Source organism: Thunnus albacares, chromosome 4, assembly GCF_914725855.1.
Source record: "Thunnus albacares chromosome 4, fThuAlb1.1, whole genome shotgun sequence".
NCBI classification, from domain to species: Eukaryota; Metazoa; Chordata; class Actinopteri; order Scombriformes; family Scombridae; genus Thunnus; species Thunnus albacares.
In genome coordinates, this window is record NC_058109.1 from 24,565,148 (window position 1) to 24,580,596 (window position 15,449).

Genomic DNA, 15,449 nt, shown 5'->3' on the forward strand with positions numbered 1-15,449 from the left:
GTGTGTGTGTGTGTGTGTGTGTGTGTGTGTGTGTGTGTGTGTGTGTGCGCGCGCGCATTTCAGTCTTATGTTTTCTTTTAAACTTTGGCTAACAAATATAGCAGCATGAGACTTTATGCAGCAGGAAGCGTAAATGCAAGGCACCAGCAAGAAGACCTCTGAGATGGCTGAAGAGAAGGTGCAGAAAACATCCTCAGAAGACAGTAAAGTGTCTTGGTGATTATAATTTACTATAAATCTAAGTATTACGATCCTAAATTATTTTATGTTAGTTTACCAACATTTATTAGATATTATTGGACTTTTTTCATAAGATAATACTTAGGCATATTATTACAGATCAGTTTGTGTCAGTAAAGCAGTACCCAGTAAATTTTTCAACCGTTGTTAAAACTAACGAAGAAGAAAACCGGAAGCGTCAGTTTCATTCCTGCTGCCGCTGGCTAACGCTACGTTGGTGTCATCGACTTATCGGTTTGGGGTTTGACAACAGAAACAACAGCCTTATTTCGTGTCCAGCCACGAATCCCTATTTTCACTGGGGTCTCTGGAGAGGTATGTCTGTACTGTACACGCCTTGTAGCGCGTTAATGTGAGAGAAGTGCGGGTCAGCTCTCGTTTGTATCAAAACTGTGTGTGCTAGCCGCTGCTAACGGTAGGTAGCTAAACATAGCTGTGGCCTACGCTAGTCGCTGCTGGCCAATAACTCCGAATACACAGACAGGACAGTATGAATGTGATGTTATTAGCAAATCATATACTGTCATTATTCAGCTGACAGTTTGTCCCCAACTGTCCGATATCTATCTAATAGCTAATGTATCGATCAATTCAGTTAGCCGGAGATTTAACGTGAGCGGAGCGGATTAGCCTCAGCTAACGTAAGTTGCATTAACGCTAAGCAGTCTCTGTTATTTATTTAGGAAGTGACACTGACATCATTTCAACACTGTTACAGTACACGTAGTTAAAGATAATCAGCGTTACATTGTCAGCTGTTTGCCACATGACAGTCAGCTAATAGAAGTTATGTTGAGTGCAAATGGGCCAAGGTGGAAAGACAGATTTTTAAAAAGTACGTTTTTAAATACTAATATAGTCCAATACCCTCTATATTTCCATTTGTGAGACTTGACCATGTTTTCAATTGGAATGTGTTTTTTTTTTCCAAATTAGCTAGCTGCATTTATATGACGACTTTGTAGAATATGATTCTCAAGTTACAAGCAAAGCAGAGATTGAGCTCATAAAATGTAATTAATGCATCGCTGTTGTTGTGAATTATAGTTAGATTGGCCTACTTAGACCTACTGCCACCTGATCCTACAACTAGCTGGAAATATTAGTCGAACAATAGGTTAGTTAAAGAGGCAATTTCACTGCAGTAGGGCTGTAGTCAATCAAAGAAAATCTTGGTCGACTAATATCGTACATAATCTTCAACTAATCGATTAGTCGCGCGCGCGGGGGGGGGGGGGGGGGGGGGGGTGTAATGGGACAGAGTGCACAGTAAACTCGGCAGCCACACATTTCTCTGTTCTGTATTTCTCTTGTTTTGTGTCTTCAGGTTAGGCTAACCCATTGTTGCTAACTTTGGAGCTAACCCCCTTCACTTTTCCAGCATTTGGGGAAACAACAGACTTTTTAGCATTTATTAACTGACACACTGTAGTCTGTACTGTACATCTACTGCCAGACTGACAACTTACTACTAACCTTTTCCTCTGCCCCGCGCGCATCCACCGTCACTTCTCTGCCCCTCGCTCTTTCCCACACGCTACGCAAATATACACCTTAAGGGAGCCACGCTACCAATAGTTTCCCAGGCAATGACAGAGGTTGACTCACATACCGGAACAGCACTGCACAGAGACTCCCAAATGCTGTCAATTTCAAGTCAAAATCAAATATTACAATTTTTTTCTTTGGCCTGGCAGGGGTTCTCGTTGTGTCATTATGGAGAAACACAGATTCAGTAAACTTTCAGTACGTTCAATAAACGTTGATTATAGTTAGACCCATAGACTGTATAGCAGCGGTCTCCATTAGGTTGGACTAGTTCAAAGTTGTGAAAACAACGAGGGTGTTTTGAATACACCCCCGTTTTCACAGGTAATTTGTTAGTCTGTACCTCTCGCCGCAGGAAAAAATGGATTACTCCTGGAAAGCTATTGATGTAGCACTTTTCTCCTTATGAAAATAACACAGATTATTCAACCAATGAGAATTTAGTCAGACCAGAGCATATCGACCAACTAATCGACCAGTCGACCAGCAGACTACAGCCCTACATTGCAGTGAATATGATGATTTCTTACAACTACACCTATATAGTAGAAATGTGCAAATTATTGCAGAAATTGGTGCCCTATGACTACAGAAAACTGTGAAAAAGGCTGTAGATTCCCCATATTGTTGTTAAGGGGGAATCCAACATCCAGAATGCATTGCGCATAATCCCATCCAGTCCACTACTGATGGCGTTTTTATGGAATACAGGTGGTTTCCCAGCAGAGCGGCCGGTTAGCAGAGAGAAAGTTAGTGAGTTGCATTATATCTCTTTACTGAGGCTCATTTTCATTTACAAAATGTTTTTCTTCATTGAGTCTGGACATGTCTTATCAGTGTGCAAGGATCAGAAAACAAAGACATGCCGGAGTTAGTTATGCAGATCACTGCAAGCTTACTCAGAACTGCACACAGTCAGAATGCTGTCAAAGCTGCTGGTAGGCAGTCAAAAAACCTCAGTCTGCTGTCTTGGTTTGGGAAACAATCGTGGACGAAGGGGTGAAAAACTGCAAGCAAACACTTACTCTTTTATCGTTTTGGACCATGAGGAACTCAGACCTAAGTGCTCAAGCTGAATGAAGCCGCAGTTACAGGTAACACAGTCGCTGTCGCTCTGTATTCAGAGTTGGCAAAGTCAGATATAATATTCTGTCAGAAAACAAAGTCAGGTTTACCAAAGCACCACAAAGTTTGGTGCGGTGCAGAGATTTTAGTTCTGTCTCTGTTCTCTCTGACGATCCTCACTGGGCACCGGTCGAGGCTGTAAAGCTACCCTGGCTGCGGGGCCAGGGTACATCATGTGGTTTTTATATATGTATGTATGTATGTATGTATGTATGTATGTATGTATGTGTGTATATATACAGGCACAAATCGGACAATATATACCTCGATATGATATATTTGTGAGATAAAAACCATAGGAATCAACTTGAAAATCGCTGAAGTCGTCTTTTAATCAACAGAGCATTTTCAGCTTAGGCTTGCGTCCTTGCCCTTTACGCATTTCTTGAATCTTTTAATTATGTTATGCACTGTGGAGGTGAAATATCCAAATCCCTTCCTATCTTTCTTAAAGGAACATTGTTTTTTTAAACATTTCAATAATTTTCTTACACATTTGTTTGCAAACTGGTGTTCCTCGGCCCATCTTTGCTCCTAAAGGACTGGGCCTTTCCTGAATGCTGCTTTTGTATCATATCACGATTACAATCACCTGTTGACATCACCTGTTTCAAATCACATCATTATTTAATTATTTTACCTCATTACTAGCCTTAAATTGCCCCCGTCCCAACTTTTTTTGGGATGTGTTGCAGGCCTGAATGGCAGGAATGGATGAATATTTTCAAATGAAGTGAAGTGTACCAGACAAAACATGAAATATCTTGTGTACATACTGTCAGCAATGAAATACAAGTCAAAGTAAATCTAGAAATCACTGTTTTCTTTTTTTTAATTTGCATTTTCCATACCATAGTTGGGTTTGTAAATAGGTTTGTGATGTTGAGGATTAAGACATCAAGATGTAGCTGGACACAGATGATTATCTGGATACAGATGTTAGAGTCATGTAAACAGAGATATTATTAAGCAGGTTTATGATGTTCCAGGTAAACACCATATCCAGAATAAGATCAAAACCAGGATACTTGGGTGCATGTAAACACACTCTGACACTACTGAATGTTTAAGTGTGATGTGTCAAGAGTTATATCAACTGTCAGACAGTTTTAATTGTGAACTGGGGTTGGGACCTCACTACAGCAATATTGCAATCCCAGTGACTCCAATGACCCCCAACTACTATCATCAAGTTATGCCTTTTATTTTTTTAAACTGTACTTTCTACCAAGCACTCTCTAACTTATGTCAACAATCAGGTGACCGTAGTGCTCGCAAACAATCTCCTCTGCTCCACTCAAAGCTGCAGATAAGTTTTACAAACATAAAACTCTGGTTGCTACTTGACAGTTATAGCTTTCCACAGGCCTATATGATACTATCACAATATGTATCCTGCCAACTTTGGTACATTATGATATTTGTTCAGCTGTAGAGGAAATTATAAAATAAGAACAATTATATGTTGTATTTATTATGTATCCATCATAAATTTTCATTGACAGCTGAGATGAAGCAGTGCACAAAGACTCTGGACCTGTTTAAGGCGCTCACAGCGTCATGAATACGTGCCACCATCCAAATACGAAATAGCCATAAACTGGCAATAAGCTGAACTGGCAGAAAGAAGAACAGATCCAGAGTTCAAATGTCTGCTGCAAGGAGTATAAACTGTGGATAAACATTGATTGCCTAGTATTACAAGCAAATACATCTTGGCTGTGGTGCCACATCAGTAACATTTTGCTGGGGACCCAATCATGTTAAATTATAATACCTTTCTTTTGCATGTCCTCTAAATCCCCCAGATGAACAACAACGGGAATAAGAGAGCTCCAACCACAGCCACTCAGCGACTTAAGCAGGATTACCTCAGGATAAAGAAAGACCCTGTGCCTTACATCTGTGCAGAACCTCTCCCCTCCAACATCCTTGAATGGTAAGGTCTCCATCCTTGCAACTAGAAATCACCACCAGATAAGAAGTTGCATTTCAGTGCTCAAACTTTGAATTTTAATGTAATCAGTGTAGTTAAAACAACCACCACCAGTTAACAAATATTGTCAATAAATCACAAGGGTTCATTACTATTTTTCTTTTGAAAATTTTCCAGATATTTATATTTTTGATATTTAAAAACTGTCTTAATTCCAGTAGAAATGATTTTCCAGTCACACTTTCTAGTCAAATACACTTATTTGTTCACGAATTACATGAGAAAATTGATACCACTCAGCTGGTTACAACCACTGGTTGCCAAGAAATAGTTAAAGCATGTAACTCCCTGTAAAACTGTTTGTGTTAAACAAATGACACATAAAGTGTTATATGGGAGCTTTAGAGGTACTAGCAGGCACATTTCTGAACTTTAGAGACAACCAGGCTTTTTAATGCTCCCCTCTGCTTCTAGGCTTTATGGTAAGCTAACCTAACCGTTTCCCAGCTCTAGCTCCGGTGCACAAACATGAGTAGTATTGATCTTCTCATCTAAATTGCAGCAACAGTACCCCAAAATGTTGTACTGTTCCTTTAGGCAGTGTGCCCTTACAACAGGAAACATGTCTTTCTTAAAGGGTCACTTTAAACAAATCACACAATTACTTTAGTGGTATCTAGCCGTGCATATAATTTTGATTTTATTTGTCCAGGTTTCAAAATGTCTGAGACTGAGTTGTGTCAACAGCTCTGAACTTCCAGTGAAAACTATTGTCGGTGTGTTCTGTAGAAGACCTTGAGAAACTGGGGGCGTTGTTCCTGGAAAGACACATATCGGTGCCTTTCTTGTTCAAAAGTAAACTCATTTATTGTGAGTGCTGTAAATGACTCAGCTCCATTGTATTGGGATGAAGGCAGACGTCTCAGAGAAATGTCTGAAAAACTGTCTGCATGAGATACCACGAGAGGTGATGGGTAAAAAAGAAACATGGCAGTTTTTTAACAATGAGCTGAAAAAATCGCTTATAATTAATGAACAGCCCTGAGCTTATGTTTGTGCTTCATAACACAACAAAACAAACTTGTTGAATTGAGCTCAAGCCATGCCGCCTTAGATTTAAATTCTTGAGCTTGTAATAGAAACAAGCCATATTTTAATGTTTCTTCTTCCATGGAAAATCTTAATCTCCCAGGCATGTGCACTAGTAATTTATTCTTCTTATTCTTTTATAACTTCCACAATGCCTGTAAAACCTGTAACCTATAAATCCATGTAATGTGTCCCTGACTCTGTTCCTGGTTTCCTCCTGTGATCTCTTCCAAAGAGCTGTTGATTATCATTCACATTAGCTTTACCTAAATTACACCCTTACTATAATAAGTTCTGATTCATATTTATTTAAAAATCAAGTCTTTGCCTGAACATGCCTTCAGCGTTGAAGATATATTTACAAGAGAAGAGTCATAGCATTTGTTTTGCTGGGCTGAAACTGTTCTGTTTGAATTAATTGAATAAATATGACTCCTCAGCCATCTTATTTTAGCACCTTAATCAGCGTCTGCACTCACTATCGGTCACATTTAAATTATTTCTCTTGAATTTGTGTACAGTAACGTCAGTTGTTTTGTCTGCTTGGAAGTAAGTGCACTCTTATCACAGCATTATCAGGGAAGTGAGGAAGAAAACCTCTTGAGTTTGTTTTAGTCAGTGCCAGGTCACACAGTCAACAAATATCATAATGATACATGTCACTTTGTTATTTTTAACGTGTATTTAACCAGAGTCCTATTGAGGTAGAAAACTTCTTCCCGATGTGCCAAACAAAGTCAGTCAGACAGATGAAATGAGCTAAGAACTGAGGAGTCAGTTACCATAAAATTGTCTTGAATATGACCAAAGACATCAAATTCTTTCACAGATTTTTCTTTTGCAGGCTATTTAAAGTTTCAATCCCAGATCAGAGCTTCATCAGTTCAAAATGGTTAAAAATTGTTACCCCACCTCTGTATATACAGTACATACCTTATATTTGTAGTTTGGAGTCGGTGTGCACCTAAATGTGATGTGTGTTTAATTACCTTCTTCCTCGCAGATTTACTTCTCGAGACTTGAATTTTTTCATAAAGATCTTGAGGATGTTGCATGATATGCATCTTTACCACCAGACCACCGGGACAAGCCTGAACATATTTATTTAAGTCAATGGAAAAGTAACGAAAATATTTAAAGGACACTGAACCGACTGTGGGTTATTTTTGTGAAAACGTAGCAATCACACAACTCTTTTCTGTCTTCTCCAGGCACTATGTAGTTAGAGGTCCTGAGAAAACTCCATATGAAGGTAAAAGCCTCCCACAGTCACGTAACACATACTTTTGTTCTTGTGAATGATTCAACAAGTTGATTCCTGCTGGTGAACGTCATCTCACTCATGAGATCATTTTTTATCCCCACCATGTCATAATGCCTTTATCTGTATGTGTAGGAGGATATTATCACGGGAAGCTCATATTTCCTCGGGAATTCCCCTTTAAACCACCGAGTATCTATATGATAACACCAAATGGGAGATTTAAGTGTAATACAAGGTAAGAATATTGTTTCCTTTTAATGAAATTAATAAGAATTTAGAAGTTTGTGTTCTGCCACATTGCTACTCATTTGTAACTTTGCCTGTTGCTCCACAGGTTATGTTTGTCCATCACAGACTTCCATCCAGACACGTGGAACCCTGCGTGGTCCGTCTCCACCATCCTCACAGGTCTGCTCAGCTTCATGGTGGAGAAAGGCCCCACCCTCGGCAGCATCGAGACCTCCGACTACACAGTGGGTGCAAATAAGTGACTGAAAAATGCAGTGCACTGTTATGAACGAACTGTCTCAAATATCTGACATGCATTTCATTCTTTTTCCAGAAAAGACAGCTGTCAGCCCAAAGTCTGGCCTTTAACCTCAAGGACAAAGTGTTCTGCGAGCTGTTTCCTGATGTAGTCGATGTGAGCGCATGATTTCTAGCTTGCAGTCTTCTTCTTCTTCTCTTTTTCTTTTTATGTTGGTCTAATATTCTTCCATCTCTTTCCATCCCTTCAACAGGAGATGAAGCAGAAACAGAAGGCCCAGGAGGAGTTAAGCGCCCGCACTCAGCCCCTCCCCTTACCCGACGTGGTGCCTGACGGTGACCCTCAGCACGCCCACTACGGCCTCCCAGCCCTCAACGGAGGTCCCGTCCCGCTTGGGGCCGCCAACCCCGCCCCCGGTCTGCAGCAGGCCAATCGCAACCATGGACTTCTAGGTGGTGCTCTAGCCAACCTGTTTGTGATTGTGGGCTTCGCGGCGTTCGCCTACACAGTCAAGTACGTGCTGAGGAGCATAGCCCAGGAGTGAGAGGAGCTGGTGTTGGAGGGCGGTGCTCCCCCCTCAGCAGGCGAGCCAGCTAGTGGACTCCACATTCTACAAACACACTACGTGGGGAGGGATGTTCAGTCCTGGGTTAAACCTCTCCTCCTCCACCGCCACCACCATGGACTTTGGAAGACAGAAACTCAAAGCCGACCCACCCAGGAAGGATTGAGAGCAGGGGGAGGTGGGGGAGTGGACGGGAGTGGCAGCAGGGCCGGGGGATTGGAGGGTCTTATTAAAACGGTTGTGATCCACTCTGTGCTTCAGTGGTTTATGTCAGTGGTAGGAACAAACTTGGCTCATGGGTTGTGGAAGAGTGTAGAACAGCAGCAGTGTTGGCTGGTCACAACAGAAATAATGTTTGCTTGCGTGAAATATAACGCACCATTCTCTTGTACTATAACGAACATTACTTGTAAAAGCTTGTTTCCTGATTACATTTCGAAGCAGGTAATTTGCTAAAGTACGTCACCCCCTGCTCATCACCATTACATAAAGTATTTCCTTCTGCAGTGTTTCCTTATTATTCATGAGATCATAAAGTTTCCTCAGGGTGTGACTCTGACTTACTTTCAGCATGTGGCCACTGTTGCAAAGCCAAGTGTTTTCAGAGAGAAAGGGGACGACCACAAAGCTGCTCTTTGTGGTCGTCCCAATCCATTGTGTACATTAGAAGTGACCTCAACTTAAAGGCAGAATGAGTAGGATTTTCCTAAAAAACAGTGTATAGACAAAAGTAATCCCTCTGTCATCACTAATGACCCACTAGAAGTGTGTGGCGGTGTCTGTATCAGACTTATTTTATTCTGCTGTGTTCGTCACGTTTCTGAGCGTCAACCTTTAGGAAGTGGGTGTGTAGCCTCCAGCCAATGACAGTGTGCCGCTTGTGAGGTTGGGACACTGAAAAAACATGACAACAACGCTGCACTGCAGCGTAGCACTTCTGGTGTCGTTGAGCCGGGAAGGAGGGACCAACTTTGAATGTTGTGTTTACAAGCAACATTCCAACAAATTTTATTCAGTCTGCCTTTTTAAAGGACCAGTGTGTAGAATTTAGTGGCATCCAGCAGAACAGACTTGGAAGAAATGTAATATAATATTCATAAGTATGTCTTAATTAGTGTATGATCCCATAAAAATAAGAATCATTGTTCAGTTTGTTGCAGTCTGCAACCTCACCACTAGATGCCACTAAATCTTACACACTGGTTCTTTAATGTGAACAACGTTTTTGTCATCACAGTCAGTTCCTCTTTTGTACAATTCCATGGAATAGCTTGAAGGCATCTGGTTTTAATAACCGGATTCTCTACCTTCAGTTTCATTATGTCATTGACATTGAGCATTTCTGCATGGGATGTATGTGTCTGGGTCAAGGAAGTGTGTTCCTAGGAATGTGTTGACCTCCAGATCAAATGGAGCACTTAATAACAGACCAGAGGTGGTCAAAAGACCACCTCAGTGTCAGTGTCAGGCCTGTATTCCTTGAGGTTTCATTATGTGCCAAAAATGTGTCTGCATATTTTAAGCACAAGTGGAACTTGTGCCGCCTGTTGTCAAACAGGAAAGGGTAACAAAAAGATGTACAACTTATCAAAGGTCAGTAAGCTCATTAGCAGTTCAAGTCAAATGACTAATGAGAAGACAATGTACGAGACAACAGCAAAACAACATGTGCAAGTAGTTAGAATTATACGCAAGTATGGTTCAAAAATAGAACGTCATACACTTGTCTACACTTGTAGGCTGTACCACCCACCAGAACTTACTGCTGGTGATGCATGCTGGGCTGAGGGAAGTAGTCCTCCTAGAACAGACAAGTGTATTTATATATGTATATCTCTCTACATATACAAAGTATATAAACACAAACTTGGTGTGTCAATCTGTAAGACAGCTGCTGATATGAGTCCAGAAGTTCATCCAGTCAACCCATGAGCCAAGCACTGAACCCAGTGTCTGCACAGAATTTATTAGAGACCAGTACATTTTTTTTTTTAATTGGCTTAGCTGACCAGTATAGCACCACTCTATATAGGTCCAAATAAGGAGACACGTGAGAAGAACCAACCTTTTGTTCTGTATATTTTCTTTTTGATATTTTTTTTTCTTTTCATTTTTTTGTGTTTTGTTCTCTTTTATTTATAGTTAAAGCCTCGGCTTGTCTGTCATGGTTCTTAGGAAATAAGTGTTTGCTGGGCAGGGCTGAGAGGGCAAACACACACACACACACACACAGACAGGCCATGGCCCAGGCTCACATAATTGCTGATAATTTACTGTTGTGCATTGCATTTAGTAAAGATGGTTCTACTGTGTATCTGATGTTTCAACAGAAAAATGGTCTGAAAGCAGGAGATTTGCCTTTCTATTGCTCTTCTTTTCTTGGCACCATCTTTAAAACAAAACAAACAAAAAAAAAAGACACTGATGATGGGAGTGCGTTTGTGTGATTATACAGCAAATGCCTACATTTCCATGCTTCAGTTAATCTTGTGTGACATTGTATGTTTTCATAGTAAATGCAAATAAATTACCCTGCTCGGCAGGGCGTTTTAGAAGACTATTTTTAATCTGCTTGTGACAAATCATACTTTGGAAATGTCCACAAACATATACCGAGTTGTCATTTAACGAGATCAAAGTTTTATTTTCTTGCGAATAAAGTCGAAATTACTCACCAAGGCTATAATCTGTTGATGAGATGCCACCACAGGGTACACGAGTGTGTGTGTGTGTGTGTTCGTGCGCATGTGTGTGTTGGCACTTCGCTGGCACAGGATTATTGTTTACCTGAAGCAGTGCTTCCTTGGAAATACACGAGTCCACACGTGACGAGAAACAAACCACGCCTGAGTAGGAAGGTCTTTTATAGAGCAGCAAGCAACACAAAGAGCAAACTAGTCGATCCAGTAGAGACTTAACCTCCAGCAATAGAGCAGGAGACTGTCAGTGCTGCAAGTAAGTATTGATTTATGTCTTACTGTTAATGGAGCTTGTTGATTGGAACATTCATTTATTGAGTATTTCATGTAATGCTCATTTTTACTGATTTGTCATGTGCGCAGCAGGTTGTTCCTCAGTCACTCTACATCATCATCATGTTGGTAAATGAAGAGCGTGAGTGCGTGGTGTGCTGCTACGAGTACTCCCGCAGCGAGCGCATCCCGCGGGTCCTGCACTGCAGCCACACCTTCTGCGCCCCCTGCCTCGAGAAGTTGTCCACGCAACAGGGCGCAGTCCGCACCGTCTCGTGCCCTATGTGCCGCTGGATCACCTGCACTCGCGCCAGCCTGACTCTGTCCGGGGCCCTGTGGGTCAACACGGAGATCTGGGACCAGATTTCGGAGGATCAGCTGCAGCAGGAGGAGGAGGAGGATGAGTCGGATCATAAGAGAAACGCTCAACTCATGGAGACAACGCTGTAAGTGTGGAAACGTTTGAGTATTTTAAGAGTAGCTGCGGTGTCATTTATGCAAGACTCGTATCTGAACAACCTCTCTATTTGTTCTTCTTCAGCCCCGACTCAAGGCAGCCCGGTTTGATGTCCACACTCCAAAAGATGTTCAGCTGTGTGCTGATGCAAGCACAGGAGATGGAGGGCTGCTGACAGTTAAACATCTGCCTTCATCCTTCATGTGGAGATTTATGGACTTTATGAACGAGGCAGCGCGTCAAGTTTGCAAGACTCAGTGCGGTTTACATGAGCTGAGTTCAATGTTATTGTGGACGAGAGGCGGCCTGCGACTGCTCAACAGCTTCATGTCAAGTTTTATTAGAGCTTGTAAATGATGTGAACTGCACTGACAAGTGAGTCAACAAGTTTAAACTGTGAACCTGTTTGAGGTGAAATACTGTTCTGTTTGACTATGTTTTCACTGCAAAATATTTGTGAATCAATATTGAATTATCGCTAATCTGAAGTTGACTTTAATGAGAGGAGCTGATTCTGATTTAAAGCACAGATTTCATTGGTATAAGGGATGCTGCATTTTGTTGTGTGTGTATGTGTTTGTGTGTATGTGTGTGTGTGCGCGTAAATTTTGATATCGTTTTACTATTTTTGCCACTTTTCCCATTTTGTTTTCTCGAAGAAAATCAGATCTGATGTGGATCTCAGTGTAAGATTACTTGTGTTTTTTATTGTATATATCATTGACTTGAAGGATTGAAGTTCTGAATTCTGTATTCAGATGTATTCATGCAACATGAATACAATCATAATTTTGTTTGCTCAACAAAGTTAAGGTTTTATTGATTGTTGACTCAGGTCTTCTGTTTATGGTATGGACATTTGTGCACATTTCATTCCATTCATCTGTGAACAAAAGTGTTACTATTTAGGACATTATGTTCTGGTATCCAAAGATCCAAAGGCACCGTTTTAATAAAAGTTGTTCAAAAGTATCTCTTCATCAGTGTCCAGTATTTATTTGTCTTGCCTTGAGAGAAAAACCTCAATTTAGTCTGTGTCGGGTGGAAAATCATAAATGCTCACCTGTGGCTGTGTTCACACACATCCCGAGAATATTCTCACAGAACTCCTGACTTATTCTAAACATTTCTAGCAAGGAGTCCTGGTTTAGGAGTGATTTAAGAAACTTCTCAGAGCAACTCTGAGCAAGGAAGTGAGAGAAACTTTTACCTTAGTGAGGAGGTGTGGTTGACCTAGTTGCTGGGTATGACATTCTTTTAAAAAGGTGTGATTTGTTGATCCAAAAAAAAAAAAAAAAAAAGATAGAAAGAAAGAAAAATACACACTTAGTGATAATGGGCATATAATGGACAGTGAAATTGATGGGCTCAATCATAGAATTTAGTCTCTCTTAAGAGACATGATGTAATTATAAATACTATTTTATGCAATGAACATCTCTGTTAAATAAATTGTGAGCTCTACTTTAAAAGTGATACACTTTACTGTTTTATATTTATTCATTTATTTTAGGACTTGTGTTGTGTGAATGTGTGAGACTATGTTTTACTGTATTTTTAATGCACCAACCAGGAGTTGCACTCCTAATTTCGTTGTATCTACAATACAATGACAAAAAGGCTTTTTATTCTATTCTATTCTACTCTATTCTATTGCCTACTTGTGCTGTAGTCTATTCACACGCTGATAGTTGTTATATTTATTTACGATTTGATATTAACAGGTGGAAAATGGCTCAACTTTCATCAGTTTTTTGCTGGCCAGTCTGTATAGATATCAGCATTGGTTGGTATATATATATATATATACCAACCAATGCTGATATCTTTTTTTTCAGCTGCCAGCAAATTCCAAATTTTCCCAGTTGCCAAATATCTTGGTGTTGTGATCATTTTCATTTGTGGCGTTCTTGTGTTATTGCATTGGGTGGAAGATGTGAGTGCGTCTCTTATGAGATCTACCACAAACATTCTTGAATGATCTAATCTGTAACATTTCATTAATTTACTGTCACTCAGCGTTTGGAGAATATTTCTCCTTCCTTTTTGTCTGTCCACCATTTTCACCTCTGCTTAAGAAACTCTTTAGCCTCTTAAAAGTCTTCCTCCTTACTCCGAACAGTTTTTCACCTTAGAAGCTCTCTTAAGGGCAAAGACGCTTTGTGAATAATTTTTTATCTTTACCAGGATCTAGTCTTTACTGTGAGGGGAAATTCTTAGAAAACCTCACTAGGAGCAACTCTTTGTACTGGGAGACTTCATGAAGCTCTATATTGATATTGATTTATTTTCGTTCAACACATATAACACATAAACAGGCCAAAAGCAGATGTTTTCTGTGGTTTGAAGTATCCTTGCATGTACTTGTATGAACACTGCGGCTATGGGAAGAAGTTATTTGGATCAGTTCAGTTTTTTTCCCAAGTCAAAACAACAAACAGAAGCAATGACACATAGATGACCTTTACGGATTTGTTTACCTCAGGTGTTAGTTTGAGCAATTCACCTGAACACTAGAATATTTTTACTTGAGTAAAAGTACTGTTGATATAAAGAATTTTCATTCAAGTAAAAGTAAAACTATTTAGATTTAGATTTAGATTTAGACCAATGAAACTAAAGAAGAAGGATGGGTCATTAGCAGACCACCCCATCTCTCTCCTCCCAGTTTTACAGGTTATCAGTCTGGGTGATGGAGACACCGCTACATTGTTGTGTTGTTATTCAAGGTACATTTTATTTGATGTATATGTTAATTCAATAACTTATTTGTACACAAGTTACCTTAATTCTATGCTAGATTTACGCAGATGCGATTGAGGTTAGAAACAGACTCACATTAAGAAGTCAGCTAATATATTAAATGAACTCTGAGCCTCTTAATGTTATGTAACCTACTATAGCCAACAGTTCTTTTTTATATGACGACTAAGTAGACAGCAGGGCACCAGACTGTTGGGATTACAGACTGTTTTTATCACGGCAGAGATTACGTCATTCTTAATTACGATAGGGTTCGTCTATAGTCTAACAATGCACAATTAATAATCAGAGGAGGCTTGTAAAGAAGCCTCCGATCGAAATAAAAGGAAGCGAGAAGAAATGAAGAATACAGATTTTGTTAACAATATTCATTTATTTATTTTTTTATGTGCCATGGTGAGCATTTTAATTTGACTGTGAATTTGACATGAGCCCTGTTCAGTATGCCTTTAATTATCTCTGGATGCTATTCGGAGACCAACAGCAAATAAAGAATGCGCACATTTCGCAAAAATCAGCAAAATCAGTCAGTATTATCTGAAGTGTTTTTTCTTTCATCTAGTAGACATTTCTTCATCAAAAGTCAGACGACGGAGATATGTTGGGGTTTTTTTTAGTGTGCTTCTCTATGCATCTCCCATATCAGGCTTCCATACAGTTGTTAAATAAAAATGAGTTAATAACAGGAACAGTCGGCGTGTAGTGTCTGTTGTTACTCTTCACGCTTGTTGTTGTTCAGTTATAACCGAATGAATTAATGAATTAAAGAATTTACATTTTCTTTTTGGCTGGTTTTTCAGAACACACCACTACACACACAAGGGCGGCATCTGTTTCTGCTCCATTGTTCAACAGTTTTTCTTCTTGTAAATTTCCACCAGGAGCAGAACCGGAAACAACCTCAATGGGAATCCAGTTGTAGTCTCGCAGTGACCCTGCCAGATCCCCAGGCTCGGTGACTACAAACTCAGTGACTTATGACACATTATCCTTAGATGTAAGC

At 40.0% G+C, this 15,449-nt stretch overlaps 2 protein-coding genes across 5 annotated transcripts; both read left to right on the forward strand.

The window, feature by feature from the left end:
• The first annotated feature begins 103 nt into the window (after positions 1–103).
• On the forward strand, positions 104–10,814 carry ube2j2 (ubiquitin-conjugating enzyme E2, J2 (UBC6 homolog, yeast)). Of its 3 annotated transcripts, none has more exons than XM_044348269.1 (7): positions 104–178; positions 4,722–4,852; positions 7,150–7,190; positions 7,335–7,437; positions 7,537–7,675; positions 7,765–7,845; positions 7,943–10,814. In XM_044348269.1, exons 1-7 carry the CDS (start codon positions 134–136, stop codon positions 8,231–8,233), a joined length of 831 nt encoding a protein of 276 aa, XP_044204204.1. In that variant the 5' UTR covers positions 104–133; the 3' UTR covers positions 8,234–10,814. The 3 variants fall into 3 exon arrangements, with proteins under 3 accessions (XP_044204204.1, XP_044204206.1, XP_044204205.1); XM_044348271.1 differs by having other exon boundaries at positions 108–216; XM_044348270.1 differs by lacking the exon at positions 104–178 and adding an exon at positions 406–555.
• A 205-nt stretch (positions 10,815–11,019) lies between these two features.
• LOC122980346 (RING finger protein 224-like) lies at positions 11,020–12,655 on the forward strand. Of its 2 annotated transcripts, XM_044348273.1 has the most exons (3): positions 11,020–11,209; positions 11,317–11,672; positions 11,768–12,655. In XM_044348273.1, the coding sequence occupies exons 2-3, from the start codon at positions 11,350–11,352 to the stop codon at positions 11,856–11,858; spliced, it is 414 nt and encodes a 137-aa protein (XP_044204208.1). In that variant the 5' UTR covers positions 11,020–11,209; positions 11,317–11,349; the 3' UTR covers positions 11,859–12,655. The 2 variants fall into 2 exon arrangements, with proteins under 2 accessions (XP_044204208.1, XP_044204207.1); XM_044348272.1 differs by having other exon boundaries at positions 11,020–11,672.
• The last annotated feature ends 2,794 nt before the right edge of the window (positions 12,656–15,449 follow it).